This window comes from Suricata suricatta, chromosome 11 (genome assembly GCF_006229205.1).
Source record: "Suricata suricatta isolate VVHF042 chromosome 11, meerkat_22Aug2017_6uvM2_HiC, whole genome shotgun sequence".
NCBI classification, from domain to species: Eukaryota; Metazoa; Chordata; class Mammalia; order Carnivora; family Herpestidae; genus Suricata; species Suricata suricatta.
This window is the reverse complement of record NC_043710.1, coordinates 47349754-47368236: the sequence shown is the minus strand read 5'-3', so window position 1 is coordinate 47368236 and position 18483 is coordinate 47349754. Positions and strand designations below refer to the sequence as shown.

The 18483-nt window shown below is 37.3% G+C and overlaps 1 protein-coding gene and 1 pseudogene across 3 annotated transcripts in view; one reads left to right on the top strand and one right to left on the bottom strand.

Moving 5' to 3' along the window:
* The window catches only part of SWAP70 (switching B cell complex subunit SWAP70), a 73972-nt gene that overhangs the window by 23749 nt on the left and 31740 nt on the right, over nt 1-18483 (top strand). For 2 of the 3 annotated variants that reach the window (XM_029956278.1, XM_029956277.1), the window contains exon 3: nt 16040-16213. The exons of the other annotated variant lie outside the window; for it this stretch is intronic. In XM_029956278.1, coding sequence (XP_029812138.1) covers nt 16040-16213 — 174 coding nt within the window. The remainder of the gene's footprint in view (nt 1-16039; nt 16214-18483) is intronic. 3 annotated transcript variants of the gene reach the window in all.
* LOC115306079 lies at nt 3915-4373 on the bottom strand (annotated as a pseudogene).

Below are 18483 nucleotides of genomic sequence, written 5' to 3'. Positions count from 1 at the left end.
AAAGGGGTGTCTGGGTGGCTCAGTCAGTTAAATGTCTGACTCTTGATATTGGCTCAGGTCATGATCCCATGGTCATGAGATCGAGACCGGATCGTGAGCTCAAGATCCATGTCAGCCTTGTGCTGGGTGGACATGGAATCTGCTTAAGATTCTGCCTCTTTCTGGCTCCCCTCTACTCTCTCTCTAAAAAAAAATTGACATAAGGTGTTGAATTTAATGTACTTTTACTTCTTTTTAGAAGAAAATAAACTGTTGGCACCTTCAAGTAATTAAAAAAATCAGTGATTAAAAGATTATGAAAGGTAGTCTTTTGATTAAATAGGCAATTAATATAAAAATATGTGAAGTGAAATGTGAATGTAGCTTTATTCTTTTTAAACTCATTCTCCAGGAGTGACCACTGTTAACAGTTTGGTGAAAATCTTTCCAGACCTTTTTAAAGATCATGTAAACACACACCTACTTAATCCATAGTATTTGGTTTCCATCTGGCTAAACTCATGCTATACATATAGTTCTTCAAATTACTTAAAAATTTTTTTCTTTTATATTTATTTATTTTTGAGAGAGAGCACAAGTGGGGGAAGAGCAGAGAGAGAATGACACACAGAATTCAAAACAGGCTTCAGGCTCTAAGCCGTCAACACAGAGCCCGAGGCGGGGCTCAAACTCAAAAACCATGAGATCATGACCTGAGCCGAAGTTGGATTCTTAACCAACTGAGCCCCCCAGGCGCCCCTTCAAATTACTTTTTAATTGAATGGTGTATTAATGTCATCTCTCCATATTGTATATACTTAGTTTAGATATGAAAGTAGTCCTATATTCATTCACATGAACAGTTGGGAAATTTCTACTTTTGCCTATTTATAACATCAAGCATGAAAGTTTTGGATATATTTTTAAAACGCCCTTTTTTTTTAATGTTTATTTTTGAGACAGAGAGAGAAAGCATAAGTGGGGGAGGTGCAGAGAGGGAGAGGGAGACACAGAATATGAAGCAGATTCCAGGCTCTTGAGTCTGTCAGCACAGAGCTTGACATGGGGCTCGAACTCATGAGCCGTGAGATCATGATCTGAGCTTAACTGAGTGAGCCACCCAGGTGCCCCGAAAAATGCCTTTCAAAAAGTGACAATGATGATATGTTTAAATTAAAAATAAAGTATGTTTAGGGGTGCATGGCTGACTTGGAGGAGTATGTGACTCGATCTTGGGGTCAGGGGATAGAGCCCCACATTGGGTGTAGAGATTACTTAAACAACAAACTTAAAAATATTTAAAAACTGTATTTTCCCATCACCTAAATATCATAATTATGTGCATATTTTTTTTCTATGGCTTCTTTGGATTTTTATTGCTGTATATGTATACAGTTTTATAGTTCAGTGTTAAAACATAATGGTAAAGTGCAGTAATTAATATTTATGACAATAAGTTATTAGTGTGGAAATGCTAAAATGTTGGTGAGGATTCTTTTTAAAAATTATGTGTGTTTCAGGAGCCTGCTTTGGATTCTGCATCTCCCTTTCTCTCTCTTCCCCTACTCCACTCACACTGTCTCTGTCTCTCTCTCAAAAGCAAATAAACATTAAAAAAATATTTTTAAAAATTTCATGTGTTTCAGAAATATTATAGCAAAGGTTGTCAAGATTACAGTGTGTTCATCTATGTAGTATTCATTGTGCCTGTATCTGTTATTCCGTATCAGCCTCACAATACAATTTTCTGCTCTTTGTGTGTTTATGTGTATCTATGTTATGTTTTTAAAGTATTTCTCCTACAGAGATGGTACCATTGCTTTGATCATGCCTAATAATCAAGAAAAAAAGAGAAACCACATCATAATGAAATGTAAGGTTTAATCAGACTGACAAAAGCCACAAATTAGGTGATTCCATTTATATGATGTGTCCAAAATAGGCAAACACATGGAGATGCAAAGTAGATTAGTGGTTGACAGAGGCTGATGGGTGGTGGGAATGGTGAGTAACTACTAATGGGCTTGGAGGTTTCTTTTTGGGATGATGAAAGTGTTCCAGAATTAGATAGTGATGATGGTTGCAAAACTTTGTGAATAAATACTACTGAATTGTGTACTTTATTTACTATTTAAAAATTTTTTTTAATGTTTTATTTTTGAAAGAGAGAGAGAGAGAGACAGAGAGACAGCGTGAGCAGGGGAGGGTCAGAGAGAGAGGGAGACACAGAATCCCAAGCAGGCTCTAGGCTCTGAGCTGTCAGCATGGAGCCCAAAGGGGGCTTGAACCCATGAACTGTGAGATCATGACCTGAGCCAAAGTTGGATGATTAACTGACTGAGCCACCCAGCGTCAGTATAAATTTTATGGTATGTGAATTCTGTCTCAAAAAATCTTTTAATCAAATTGTGCAGAAGCTGATTTGGAAGGTCTCAAAACTTCAGCGTATGATGCTGTACTATTTTCTGAAGCTTTTCCTGGCTGCTGTTCTGTTCATTGATCAGGGAGCTCATTTATGTTCTGTAGTTGTATTATAAGTAAATATTTCTTTTAAAAAAATGTTTATTTTTGAGAGAGTGCAAGCAGGGAAGGGGGAGAAAAGGGGGGACAGGGGATCAGAAGCTTTGTGCTGACAGGCTGACAGCAGCAAGCCTGATGTGGGGCTTGAACTCAAGAACTGCAAGATTGAGATCATGACCTGAACTCAAGTTGGATGCTCAGCCAACTGAGCCACCCAGGTGCCCCAGTAAAAATGTCTTAAATTCTGCAAATATTTGATGACCTGCTGTGTGCATGTGTTTAATCTTTAAAATTATGTCTTATTAAAATATAGAAGGGGCTACCAGGTGGCTCAGTTGGTTAAGTGTCTAACTCTTAATTTTGGCTCTGGTCATGATCCCCACTTGTGCGTGCTCTCTAAAAGGAAGAAAAAAAAACCATATTTGGACGTTCTCAGAAATCTGAAAGTTGCTTTTTCAATGCTAGAATTTGTATGGGGTGGGCCAGTAGATAAACATGTTTTCATGTCTTGAAGTGCTCTACTCTAATATTGCATTTTGCTCTCCTTGGTGTAACTTTCTTTAAGTATCTTGAATTTTAAGTTTTAAAATGTTTTTTGTTTCAGTATTTAGGGTTTTAAATTATGTACTTATTTTTGAGCTAGCAGGAGCTGGGGAGGGGCAGATGGGGAGGGAGCTCGAGAATCCTAATTTTGATCTCAGGATCATGAGATCGTGACCTGAGCTGAAATCAAGAGTCGGATGCTTAACCAACTGAACCACCCAGGAACCCATATTTAGGTTATTTATTTATTTATTTATTTATTGTTATTTATTTATTTTTTCAAATAAGTATCAATTTTAATAAAATCCTATACATATACATTTGCTACTGAAAATTGAACTACCACATCAGAACATTTTCCCTACAGTTCTGATTTTTGAAAACCAGAAAATCTAGCCTATGTACCCTGCCCTAATTATAATTACATTCTAGCCAACCACCCAATATTCTCTCTATATACTCCTCTTGCGCAACAAGTTACTTGGCTTATAATACACAATCCAGGCTCCCAGCTGCCAGCACAGAGCCCTACTCTCCAGAGCTGTCGTCAGATGCTTTACCCATCGGAGCCACCCAGGAGCCCCATGTCAGGTTAACCTGTCTTAATAACTTCCGGCTTCTCAAACACACAACACGCAAAACCTCCTAGTGCTTCCTTGGGTCATATCAAGAAGCGGAACTAAAGTAAACTGAAGTCATTCAAATGCAAACTCCAGGATTCCTCACAAATTATGGCTATCAAAGTAGAAAATACAGAACTAATATCCTAGATTATCAAAATATTATACAGTTTGTCTTAACAGAACTGCTCTCCCAAGCTGCTTGCATGCTGATGCTAAAATTACTAGCGAGAAAAACACAGTAGAATAAGGTTTATGTTCATAACGACTCCATGTTATAACCAATCTCTGTGTTGGTATCTTCAGAAGGATCTTTATGATACAGGCAATAGTGACATCTACATCTAAACCTTGCCACTCTTGGTTCATCCTTGGAAGGCTGTTTGAAGTATCGATGGTTTGTAATCAACCACATTAGCCTTTCCATCCTTTCCGTGCACTTAACACTGTCCTGACTCCATTCCTCCTCCTGTTGCTGAGTATTCCATCCGCAAGTCCCTGTGGTTTCTTCTCCCTCTCCTCTGGGGATGGATATTCTGGTAGAGGGGAAGGGAGTTTGATGGTAGGGTCGAGAGTCAATTCACGAAGGTTCTTCACTAATACTTCAGAGATAGTTTGAGAGGCAACTGAGCCTCCCTGGGAATTTTCTTCACTGGCCATCTGAGGAGGTTCCGGGCCACAGGATGGGCAAAGCTTCGTTGGTGAATCCATCGGAAGCCTAGTCACAGACAGAAGCTCCTTCTAGATCTTTTGGTTCCAGTGGAAGGAGACGCTCAGAACTCAACTAGCTGCAAAGTAGCCGTAAAAACCAAGATAGCCCAGAAGGAGCGAGAAAAACCGAGACTTCCACAAACCCTGGCTAGAGAAAGAACAAACCTCTATTTAGGTTTTTTAAAGTTTTGTAACTGAAGGAGAAAATATAGCAGTATTTTAAAAGTTTAAAATTAGCCACTTGGAGAAAATTTGGAGAAAAACCTATTCACAAAATGAGCGAGGATATGATGAAACAGTAAGTTCTTGTTTATTATTGTTTAGCCACCTAGAGTGGAATTTTGCCAGACCTTCAATCCAAATAAAGCAGCCAGGGTTTCCAAGGTGTGGGTTTAAATTGAGCAAAGATTAGTGCCTTGTTTTGAAACTTTGTTGAAAAGATGCCAATAGTAACTGGAGAATGTTAGAGATTGTCATCAGTTATGCAAATACAATAATAAGTAATGATTAAACATTTGCAAGATGCGATATATATATATCTGTGTGTTATATATATGTGTATGACACACACGTATCGAATCTCATTTGATCCTCATGTTAATCTTGCAATGCATAACTGTAATTCTTATTCCCAGCTGATTTAGGAGGAAACAGAGCATAAGGTTGCCTAACTAATAATAAGGGTTAGATAGATTTTGTTTGTTTACTTATTTATTTTGAGAGAAAGAGAGTCTTAGAGATAGGGGAGGGGCAGAGAGAGGGAGAGACAGAATCCCAAGCAGGCTCCGCGCCATCAGCGCAGAGCTCGGTGGGGAACTAGAACCCATGAACTGTGAGATCATGACCTGAGCCAGGATCGAGTCAGATGCTTAACTGACTGAGTCACCCAGGAGCCCCAAGGATTAGATAGATATTAGACCTAAGCCATTTAATTTCACTTAACTGAGCCACCTAGGCATCCCAATTTTATGTTATTTTTTAAGTAATTTCCAACTCAACATGGGGCTTGAACTCACAACTCTGAGATCAAGAGTTGCATATTCTACCAATTGAGGCAGCCAGGCACCCCCTTAAGTGTTTTAAGATGATTCTTTTCTTGTGATTAGTATCTGGTGTTCTTTAGTGTTCATTCTTATAAATTTTCCCCCAGCTTGTTTTAGAGGTTTTCTGCCTTTGCCTAGGAGAATTTTTCTGAAAGTATTTGGACCAAGGGATAAATTATGTGGAAATTCACTTTCTAAAAAGTAATTTTTCCATTTGATTTCTGTATCTGTTTCTTCAGGGATAATCATTCCCTGAATGATTCCCTGATTCTATCTTCACATTGATAGAATTGATTTTCAGCTTTCCTGAGACATCAAATGATTAATATGTTTATGTTCTTGTATCAGGTATTTTGCCTTCCCTAAGTGTTAGCTTTTTTATTCTTTTGCTTGTTTGTTAAATTCCTTTTTAAGTAAAGAATGGAATTCTATAAACATCTAGGAAGAATGTTTTTGTGAACTTCCTCTCATTTTTTGCAAAGAAACATTATACCTGGATTATCTGACAGTGAATAATTGAAGAAAGCAGTATATTGTTACCTTTTTACTACTGATCCTCAATAGACTACATCAAAAGCTAGTCTGCTTTAGTATATGTATGTGGCGGTTGAATTCTTGCATGAGATTTAATAGCCTGTTAGGCTTTTGGGTCCAAATCATTGTCAATTCTTTTCCCTGATCCCACATGTTAAAGGTTGATCTGAGCTATTATGATTTAAACCAGTAATCCATTGGCAAGATACCAAGTTCTCATTGGGGAATCTGCTGCTTTTCTAACATAATCCTTTTCTTTTTTGACTTTTGGGAAACGTACATACATGTAAAAGAAAAACAAAAGTTCAATACAATGTCCCTTCTCTAGAGGTTAGTAGCCTCTACATTGTTTTTCTAGGCTGACATATCAGATGCATGCTCTTCATGTCAGTTATAGTTCTTCCATAAAATGAGGTTTCAGTTTTTTGTTATTTGAATGAATATATCTTCAGCAGTCAAAATGTCTTCAAATGTGTGCCTACCAACTATCATTTAGTAGGAAGTTATATTGCTCTTAAATAACCAAGACCATGTTTTTGAGCAGTTCTTGTTACTGTCGTTTAGCCATGTCATTTCTTTTTTCATTGTTGCTTGAGAGTTATATAGTATTTTGGCACAATAGCCACGTTGGACTCTACATTTTCATCATATTAGTAAAGTTATACAGCATTAAAAACTTCTGAGTGAATGAAGAAGTTAAATGATAAAAGCTATGGATGACTTTATGCCCTTGAGTACTGTGGCCAGCAGTATAAGTCTAAGAGTGATATAGTTTAAAGAAATGTTGTATCTTTAAGATAACCAGTCTTGAGTATTTGCATGTCATGTAATTTAACTGTTTAAAGTGGGTAATTCAGTGGTTCTTGGGATAGTCACTTTTTTTGTGCAGCCATCATCACAAGCCATTTTAGAATATTTCCCCTACCTTCCTTCAAAAAAATTTGTACACTTTAGCACTCACTCTCTCCTTCCCTACACTCCTTGGAAACCACTAATCTACTTTCTGTCTCTCTGGATTTGCCTATTCTGAACTCCTATAATATAAGGCCTTTTAGTGTCTGCCTTCTTTATTTAGCATAATGTCTTCAAAATTCATCTACATTGTAGCATGTAATGGCGCTTCATTCCTTTTGATAGCTGAATATTTCATTATAATTATACTACCTTTTGTTTGCCCATTTATCCAGTTATGGACATTTGTGTTGTTTCCACTTTTTGGTTATTGTAAAATCGCTGGGAATGTTCATGTTCAGATTTTTGTGTGGATATACATTTTCAATTCTCTTTAAAATGTTGATGATGGTATTTAACCCATAGGGATAACTACCTATGAATGGAATTCTTGGGCCATATGGCAACTCTATGTTTATTTTATTTTATTTATTTGTTTTTTTAAGTAAGCTCAATGCCCCATGTGGGGCTTGAAATCATAACCCTGAGATCAAGAGTTGCATATTCCACCGACTGAGCCAGCCAGGTCCTCTGGCAGCCCTACGCTTAATGTTTTGGGGAACTATCAAACTGTTTTCCAAAGCCAACACATATCTTACTTTCCTACCAGCAGTGTATGAGGGTTCCACTTTCTTCATACCCTCACAGTGCTTGTTATTGTCTATCATTTTGATTATAGCCGTCCTAGTAAGTATGAAGTATGGTATCTTACTGTGTTTTGATTTGAATCTTCCTAATGATTACTGTGAAGTATAATAATAAAAGTGGCTTCTTTAATTGTAAAGGAAATACAGGCTATTGCTAGAAATAAATAAAAAAGAGGAATTTATTAAGAAAACATATATCACCCACAATCTTATCATCTAAAGGTGTAGATACGATTATCATTTTGGTTGAGTCTATTTTTTTTCGGCTGTGCTTCTATATATTGTTTTTCAAATTGTATCATATTGAAAATATAAATATTGCCTTTTCTGTGTGATTACATTTTTTGAAAACATGAATATAAAGATAAAAATGGTAACATTTATTTAGAGTCTACTGTGTATCAGAAACTCTGCTAAACATTTTAAACAAATGTTTTAATTCTTTCTGTTAACTGTGTGGGTTAAGTACCATTTTAAAGATGAAGAGACTGGGCTTTGGGTTAAATTGGTTCTCAGGTCACCCAGCTACTAAGTGGTATTCAGTGACTGAACCATGGGTTTATAACTATTCCCTTTTTTGTGGGCTTATATTTTATTTTGATTTTTTTCCACTCTTCTAAGTAATAGTGACTATCCTAGGTAAATCTTTATCTGACTCTGATTCCCTAAAAAGGGAATTTGTAGAAGAATTACTGATTGAAGAGTATGAATGCTTTTTGAGAAAACAAATTCTCCAATCAATTTCTAAAGCATCACATTGGCTAATTTTCCTGTCTTCTGAGAACTGAGTCTGTGGCATAGGAACTTAGTCTTGAGCTGGTTTGGATGAAAATTCTAGTTTAGAGAACATGTGATTTTAGTTTTGTAAATACTTTCAGTACTTTGAATCAGAATTGAGGTCTATAAATAGTATTGCTATCTTGTATGGATTTTAGTGAAAAAATATATGCTGAAAATGAGAACAACTCTACATATTTCTTTCTAGGATATTCTCTTCCATTTGGACACCTTGAAACCGTTGGCAGACGTTGTTAGTTTTCCAAAAGATGTGAGACAATTTATTACATATGATATAAACTGGAATTCTGGAGCACAGTATGTAGTCTTAGATGGGATGGAATATGGAATCATAGATTTCTAGACCTTTTGTAGGTAGAACAGATCTTGAGATCTCAATTTATAGATCTATTTTAACTTAGCAAGCACTGAATAGTGAGCCCATGCCTTTCAATGGCTTGCTCTTGGTTCTGGGTAAAGTGCAGCATCCTTATCATGGCGTACAGGGCCATGTTTGATTTGGTCTCTGCCAACCTCTCTGGCCTCCTTTTCTTCCTCTTCCCTCCTTTTCCTCTTCTCTGCAGTTACATTGGCCTTCTCTCTGTTCTTCCTGTACCAACACCCTCTGTCACAGAGCCTTCAGACAAGCCTCCTGTGCTGTAAGGCTACCTCTGCCTGTGACCTGCATCAAATTCTTGTTCATCCTTTAGGTCTCAGCTTGATTGTCACTTCCTCAGGGGAGTTTCTCCAAGTCGCACCCTGCTCTTCCCAGAGCTAACCTGCTGCCCTATAATGTATTTTCCCTTTGTAGCATTTACTGCATTTTCATCATATAGATAGTTGTTTTATTGGTGTATTGTTTGATACCTGATGCCCCTCCTAGAGTGTAACTTCTGTGGTGGCAAGGACTGGTTCCCCATTTTCCAACTCTGTTGATTGTTGTTATTGTGTACAGAAGTTTTTAAGTTTGACATACTTGATTGTCTAGTTTTGCTTTGTTGCCTGTGGCTTTTAATGTCCTATCTAAGAGATCATTCCCCATTCCAATGTCATGAAGCTCTTCCCCTAGGTTTTCTTCTAGTTGTATAGTTTCAGGTTTTACATTTAGATTTTTACTCCCATTTGCGTTAATTTTTATATATGGTGTAAGATAATGGTCCATTTTCTTCTACTGCATATGGATATTCAGTTTTCCTAGCACCATTTGTTGAAGGGACTATCTTTTCCTCATTGTATAGTCTTGGCATCCTTGGTAAAGATCATTTGACCACATACATGAGGGTTTATTTCTGGGCTCTCTGTTTTATTGGTCTATATATCTCTCTTTATGCTAAGTACCATACTGTTTTGGTTACGATAGCTTTGTAATATGTTTTGAAATTAGGAAGTATAAAGCCTCCAGTTTTGTTGTTCTTAAGATTATTTTGGCTCTTCATGGTCCTTTGAGATTCCATATGAATTTTAGGATGATGTTTTCTGTTGGTGCCCTCCCCCCCCCCAAAAAAAGGCCACAGGGATTTTGGTGGGGATTGCACTGAATCTGAACATTGCTTTGGGTGGGTAGTATGGACATTTTAACAATATTAAGTCTTCAAGCTCATCAACACTGGATATCATCATTGATATCATCTTTACTTTTTTCAGTAACATTTTGTAGTTTTCAACCAAGTTTGCCTCCTTGGTTAAGTTTATTCCTAAGTATTTTATTCTTTTTGATGCTCTACTAAATAGGATTTAAAAATTATTTTTAGATTGTTTATTGTTTTGTATAGAAACACAACTGATTTTTGAGTTTTCTGTAACTTTGCCAAGTTTTTATTAGTTCTAAAAGGTTTTCTTTGTGGAATCTTTAGAATTTTCCGCATAAAAGAAAGATCATGTTATTGGTAAACAGATAGTTTTACTTCTTTCTAATTTGGATGCTTTATATTTCTTTTTTCCTTCTTTTGTCTAATTGGTCTGGCTAGTACTTTCAGTACTTTCTTGAATAGAAGTGGTGACAGTGGGCATTCTTGCCTTTTTCTGGTCCTAGAGGAAAAACTCAGTTTTTCAGTGTTGAATATGATGTTAGCTGTGGGCTTTACACACATGATCTCATTTTGTATTTTTTTTTAAAGATGTAGATGCCATCATTTAGTATGCTTTTACCATTGAGCATGATTAAACTAAAGAATAGTGCTTTACATTTTAGAGAAGGAATAAGCCAAACAGACAGCTTATTAAAATTAAGTAATATACAGTGAACTTGATAAAAAAAATCACTACTTATTTCATGGGAAAATTTATGGAAAATTTGCTTGGTTTTTAGTGCCATTGCAATCTGATTTTTACCCAAACTTCTAGCCTCTCTTGAAGGTAACTGGTAACCACTGAATTGGAAAACTAGTGGTCTGTTCTTAACTCCTTTTTAATCTCTATAGCATGTGACACTACTGATCAAACTTTCTTAACCGGTTCCTCACTCAATTTTCATTATCTTTGTGGTTCTCCTGCCACTTTGACTATTCTTTTGGTCATCATAATTCCTCTTCCTCCTCTTGTTTTGTAAACGTCTATCTCTAGAGGTTCTGTTTCTTGATCCCATCTCTTTTCTCGATTTACGTTTTCTGTCAGTGATCTCATTTGACCATCATGGCTTCAGTCATCATCAGCATGCAGCTGACTCACAAGCCTGCCTGTCCTCATTAGCTACGGTTCCACTTCTTTGTCTTCGGACACCTCCATCTAAATGTCTTACCAGACCTTCAGGTTGAAGATGCTCATAATTGAAAACTTTATCTTTCCTTCAGACTTGCTTTTGTCTCCTTTATCCTGCGTCTGTTCCCCAGACTTGGTTGGTGTGATGCTTTTGCCATACCTTTGCTCCTGCCATTTATTTTCCTGTCTTTTGTATTATTTTCCCTCACACTCTTCAATATATACTTCAAGATCTAACTATCACCTTTTCTGTAAAGTACTCATCTGGGCAGTAGATGACCTGCTTATTCTCTGCTCTAAAACCCTTCAATTAGGGGTTTCTTATAGGCTATTTCTTAAAATTAGGAAGCTGTTTGTGATTTGGTCTGTGTTTGTGTTTCTAGCCATAAATCTAGCCACTCCCCCTCAGGAATCCTATAATTCTCTACATAATCCACATAGAATCATTTCTTATTCCTCAAGCTATATGCTTTTGTGTACGTGTCATTTCCCCTTAGTGGTTTTTAGGGGTGCAGGTGGATAGAGTTGATGGTGGTGGCCTGTGGAACCAGTCCTCTAGAGAGATGTCTTCCATTACATAGATGTCCTCCGTCTTTTGAGTTCTATAAGCAATTTAGCGTAGTGGAAAGAGACAGCACTTGAACTTTTATTTAAACTCTAGTTTTGATAATTAACATCCACGTGAACTTGGTATTCAATTTTTCTGAACTTCTGTTCCCTGATATTTATAAGCCATGTGAACTTGGTAAAAGTATTCAATATTTCTGAACCTCTGTTTCCTGATCTGTAAAATAGTGGGAATATTTAGCTATCTTACAAGGTTAATATGAAGTTTAAGTGAGAAACTGCATATAAAATACCAAGCATACACCAGGTTGTCGTCAATGGTGTTAAAGAAAAAAGAAAAAGGAAAATAAGAAGCTGCAGCACCTACTGCTTTCCCTTCATGGGATTAGTGTGGACCGTGGGGGTGTGTGAAATGGTGTCAGACTGAGACAGGGTTCTGCAGATAGAACACGAAGGGTGTCGTTTTGCTCCTGGGGGGCTGGTGTGCTAACCACACATTCAGGTCAGGGATCAAGAGAAATTTCTCCATGCTGTCAGCTAGTGACTTCTTCCATATGGTACATGTAACACTTTGTTTCTCTCTCTCCACACAGAAATGTTTTGCACATATTGTCCTATCCACTCTGCCTTTTTTAGTACATCTTCCGTATTGTCCCAGAATATGATTTTTAACATGCAGGTTGTATATGGTGTTCCTGTCCACTCTTTCAGTACAGATAAATCCTAACTCCTTAATATGGATTATAAGGTTCTTTATGATCTGGCCTTCACCTATCTCTTTAGCCTCATCTTTTACTATGCCCTATGCAATGGTCATTTGTCATTTTATGTCTGCCCAGTATCTGAACTCATGTTTAGGAAATTGCACAGTGCCTTGGTGGGGGAAGGACCTGTCTTACATCTCAAATATTGAAAAGTTCAGATACTCATGAGTGACACAGAGGATCAAACACTGGGTCAGTGGCAACAGTGATGGCTTCTTGTTACGTTGGCAGTGGTGTTTGTACTGTATTCTCCCCATGCATAGTTCCAACTGTGATTCAGACCAACTGTCCTATATTGGTAGTGGCTTAGTTTCGGAGCCTAGATTCTCTAGCCCTTGTGTTGGATCTTTGAGGTTACCCATTGTTTTTCTTTTCTCTCTCTCTCTCTAAAAGTATTACTGCTTTTATTTTTTATTAATTTATTTTTAGTAGTTTATTGTCAAGTTGGTTTCCATATAACACCCAGTGCCCTTCCCCACAAGTGCCCTCCTCCATGTCCATCACTCCCCTTCCTCTTTCCCCCTCCCCTTCAGCCCTCAGTTTTCAGTATTCAAGAGTCTCTCATGATTTGTCTCCCTCCCTCCCCCTAACTCTTTTTCCCCCTTTCCCACCCCATGGTCCTCTGTTAAGTTTTTCCTGTCAGACTTATAAGTGAAAACATATGGTATCTGGCCTTCTCTGCCTGACTTATTTCACTTAGCATGACACCCTTGAGGTCTATCCACATTGCTACGAATGGCCAGATTGCATTCTTTCTCATTGCCATGTAGTATTCCATTGTATATATAAACCACATCTTCTTGATCCATTCATCAGTTGATGGACATTTAGGCTCTTTCCATGATTTGGCTATTGTAGAAAGAGCCACTATGAACATTGGGGTACATGTGCCCCTATGCATCAGCACTTCTGTATCCTTGGGTAAATCTCTAGCAGTGCTATTACTGGGTCATAGGGGAGTTCTATTGTTAATTTTTTGAGGATCCTTCACACTGATTTCCATAGCAGCTGTACCAGTTTACCTTCCCACCAACAGTGTAGGAGGGTGCCTGTTTCTCCACATCCTCTCCAGCATCTTTAGTTTCTTGATTTGTTCCGGAACACGACAAGGATGTCCACTCTCTCCACTGTTGTTTAACATAGTGCTGGAAGTCCTAGCATCAGCAGTGAGACAACAAAAGGAAATAAAAGGCATCAAATTTGGCAAAATGAAGTCAAACTTTTCACTTTTTGCAGATGACATGATACTCTACATGGAAAACCTGACTGACTCCACCAGAAGCCTACTAGAACTGATCCATGAATTCAGCAAAGTCGCAGGGTACAAAATCAACATACAGAAATCAGTTGCATTTTTATACACCAATAATGAAGCAACAGAAAGAAATCAAGAAACTGATCCCATTCACAATTGCATGAAAAGCCATAAAATACCTAGGAATACACCTAATCAAAGATATAAAAGACCTGTATGATGAAAACTGTAGAAAACTTAATGAAAGAAATTGAAGAAGACACAAAGAAATGGAAAAACATCCCGTGCTCATGGATCAGAAGAATAAACATTGTTAAAATGTCATTATTACCCAAAGCAATCTACACATTCAATTCAATCCCAGTCAAAATTGCACCAGCATTCTTCACAAAGCTAGAATAAACTATCCTCAAATTCGTGTGGGAGCACAAAAGACCCTGAATAGCCAAAGTAATAATTGAAGAAGAAAACCAAAGCGGGAGGCATCACAAGCCCAGACTTTAGCCCATTGTTTTTCTGATAAATTCTTTATCTGTTTAAAGGAACCCAGGGTGTTTTCTGTTATTTGCACTTACCAGAAAGCCTTGACTCCTACCACTCTTTAACACCAAGTGCTCCATTCACATTAAACTACTACAGTACTTCTGAACTGACCATAGTTGTCTTTACCTCTGGGCTTTCGCAGGCTGTTCTACCCAGAACACTCCTTATCCCGTTCTTGAACTGTTTACTTTTCATTTCCCCCCAGTTTTATTGAGAAATAATTGACTTGCATCACAGGATGGTTTGATTTATACGTATTGTGAAATAATTACCATAGTAGGTTCAGCTAACATTCATTATTTCATATAGATACAATAAAAAGAAGAGAAAAAAGAAAAAAATAAAGGAGAAGCATTTTCTCCTTATGGTGAGAACTCTTAGGTTGCTTTATATTCTTAACTTTTCTATGCCATACAGCAGTGTTAGCTGTAGTCGTCATGTTGTACGTTACCTCCCTCGTACTTGCTTATTTTATAACTGGAAATTTGTGTCTTTAGACCACCTTATTCCAGTTCCCACATTCCCCCACCCCGTGCTTCTGGTAACCAAAGTCTGATCTCTTTTTCTATGAGGGTTTTTTTCCCCTAGATTCCACATACAAGTGAGATCATACAGTATTTGTCTTTCTCTGTCTGACTTATTTCACTTAGCCTAGTGCCTTCAAGGTCCATCCATTTTGTTGCAAATTGTAGGATTTCCTCATTTTTATGGCTAACTAATATTCCATTATATAAACTGCTTTATGCATTCATCTATTGATGGACACTTAGGTTGTCTCCATGTCTTGTTTATTGTAAATAATGCTGCTGTGAACATGGGGGTGCAGATATTTATCTGAGTTAGTGTTTTTGCTACCCTTTGTATTATTATTATGTATATGATAATATATATTATTATATCCCCAGAAGTGGAATTGCTGGATCATATGGCAGTCCTTTATTAGTTTTTTGAGGCTCCTCCACATGGTTTCCCATAGTGACTGTAAACTGACTTTTAATGATCCTTTGAATTCCACTCTGTTGTCGTGTCACTTTTTCTGAAAATCTTCTGCTAGTTCTTAAGATGGGTTAGCTCCTCAGTATTCCCACAGACCCTCTGCTTATTTCTGTTAATAGCATTCATCACACTGTGTTGTAGTTGTCTCGGCATTTCTTGGAGACATGAGCTACTCTTTCCTATCTTTGCATTGTCTCTGGCAGATCATAATTACTATCTAAATTTTATCTTTTAAATGAGTGAAAAACTACTGAATTACACATGGTGTGATAGTAGAATTTGTCTATTTGCATATCTGTTTTCCCTAATAGACTGTGAATGTTTTGTGAGCAGAGACTGAGTTCTTCTTTATCTTTATATCCTTAATTTGTAGCATACTACTTGGCTCACTGTAGATGCTGAGGGAATGTTGAATCCATGATTGAATGACTGAAGGGGAGGCTGTCTTTTTAGAATTTCAGTTCAAGTTTTTCCCAAAAGAAAATATCTTCTATGTCTCTCTGGGTAAAATGAGACATCTGCACGTGGCTCATACTGAGTAATTGACACTCTCTACCCTCTGTACCAGGGTTGGTAGTTTTATGTAGAAGATAATGTGTACATGTGAAAAAATAACTATTCAAAAAGCTAGTATTTTATGTGCCAAGTGAGTGATATGAGCAGATGGATGTTGCTTTAGTGTCAGGCTAATTATAATGTTCCTAATTGGGCCTTTGAAAGTGTGGTACATAAACAAGTACTTAGAAAATGTCTATTAATTGAGTTATTCGTTAATTGAATTGATCAGAGTGGAAGCATGTATCTTTTTACTTGGCTTATATTCTACTTATTTTGGAATTTTTCCTCCTTCATTGGAAATTTTTCACTGAAATTTTAACTCCTCCTTTTTTAGGTCCAAGACACCTTTGACAAGATTGAGTTCAATAGGATGTGTTGGACCCTCTGTGTCAAAAAAAACCTCACCAAGAGTCCCTTGCTCATTACAGAAGAAGATGCATTTAAAGTATGGGTTATTTTCAACTTTTTATCTGAGGACAAGTACCCATTAATTATTGTGCCAGAAGAGGTAAGATGTGGCTCTGGAAAGTTCTTACAGGGCTATCGTAGCATTTAATAGATCTAGTCTGAAAGTATTGTGTTAATTCGAATTGTGTAGATATAGAGGGAAATCTTGGACTAGTGTTTTTTTGGATCAGAGGCAAAACAGCTTGAATCCAAAAAATGGTCAAAACTTAGTGATTTTGGGTCATGTAATACCCCTGGAGATTCGTAGACAGGGCAGGACTTTTCCTCTCTAAATTACTATAGTTATGGGTGATTCCATCCTCATATCCAAAGAGTTTTTTATTCAGTACAAATAACAACATAATTTCTTGTCTATTTATATTAGGCAAAACCTGTATGGCATTTTAGGAAAGCAGGCAAAATTGGCTGAATGATGCTATATGGGAAACACATAGGATTCACAGTGTTGTTCTCAAAGCTGTTTTTATGAGAGGAAATACTGTCTTTGTTTCAAAGTTCAGGATGGTGATGTTTTATTGTACTTTCCAAAGTAAATGAAAAAGAATATTTGCTTGTTCTATTCTGACTTATTTTCCCTAGTTTGCAAAGGAAAGAAATACAGGAGTAAGGTTTCTGTGTGCTGCCTTACTGCCTTAAAAAATTATCTACGTGGGGCACCTGGGTGGCTCAGTTGGTTACGCGTCCGACTTTGGCCTCAGGTCATGATCTCATGATTTGTGAGTTTGAACCCCACATCGGGCTCTGTGCTGACAGCTTAGAGCCTAGAGCCTGCTTCAGATTCTGTCTGTCTGCCTCTCTTAAAAATAAAACCGTAAAAAAATTAAAAAAAATTATATATGTAACACATGCTTATTATAGTAATAAACTTAAAAAGAATAATATGCAGAATTACAATTAGCTATAGATCTCTCCTTAAAAATAATAAACTGTCATTCCTTAACTTTTGACAAATCATATAAACTCTTGAGAATTTCCTATCTATAAAATAGGGCTGGGACACCTGGGTGGCTCCATTGGTTAAGCGTCTCTTAATTTCATCTCGGGTCATGATCTCATGAACCCTGCATGGGGTTCTGCACTGGCAGCACAGATCCTGCTTGGGGTTCTTTCCCTCTCTCTCTGTCCCGCCCCTGCTCTCTCTCTCAAAAAAAAAATTTAAAAATCTTTAAAAAATAAAACAGGACTACATGGAGGTTCTACATTTAAAGGACTTAACTCAGTACCCGGCATGTACTATGTACTCAGTAAATGTGTTAACTCCTATGACTACTATTATTGCATTTTTGCAAATAAGTCTGCTTCTTTCCTTAGGACAGATTTCCAACAGTAGAATTCTGAGTCCTAACAAATACATCTTCAAGGTATTTGATGAACAGGCAGAATTGCCCTTCAGAAAGATTGTACCATTTATACACCTACCAGCAGTGACTGAGGCCTGTTATTCCCCATCCTGCCAATACAGAATCTAGTCTGTGATATCTGTACTTCATATTCATGTTAGGAAAATCCGTTCGAAAGTTCACACTACAGTATTTTATTGAAAGCCAGTGAATATTTATTGGCTGCCAACAATAAGCAAGGCACCAAGAGGAATGCAAAGTGCAAAAGATTACTTCCTGCCTTTAAGGAATTTGCAGTCTGCTCAAGGAAAAAAATAAGTCAAATGTAATTCAAAGCAAAATAGACTACCTGTTATAAGAGAGATGCAAAGGGCATACAAATAGAGAAAGGAAAGATTTAGTCTAGCTTAGGGGAAGTAAGGGATCAAGGAGAGCTTTTAAGAGGCAATGTAGTGGTTAAAAGTAAGGCCTTCAACTTTTTCCATAAAGGGCCAGACAATAAATATTTGAGGCTTTGTGGCCCTTTGGGCTATCCTGCCTCCGTTACAGCTACTTAGGTCTGCCGTTAGGGCATGAAAGCAGCCACAGACGGTATGTTGCTGTACTTCAAATGTTGCTGGACTTTGAAATGTGAATTTTATATAATGTTTATAGATCATGCAATATTATTATGTTTTCCTCTCAACTACTTAAAAATGCAGAAACTGTTCTTGGATCATGGATGTATACAAACATGTGATGAGCCAGATTTGGCTGTTGGGCTGGAGTTGACTCTTGGACGGTCTTTAGCTGTTCCCTGGTTAAGGGCAGGGGTCAGATTTCCTGGTTTTGAGTTCTAGCTCTATCACTGTTCACTAGCTCTATGACTTTGGGCAATATACTTAATTTGTTTTTGCTTCAGTTTCTTCAACTATGGAATAGGGCTAATGCTAGTATCTACCTCTTACTCTTCTTGTGAAGATCTGATGAG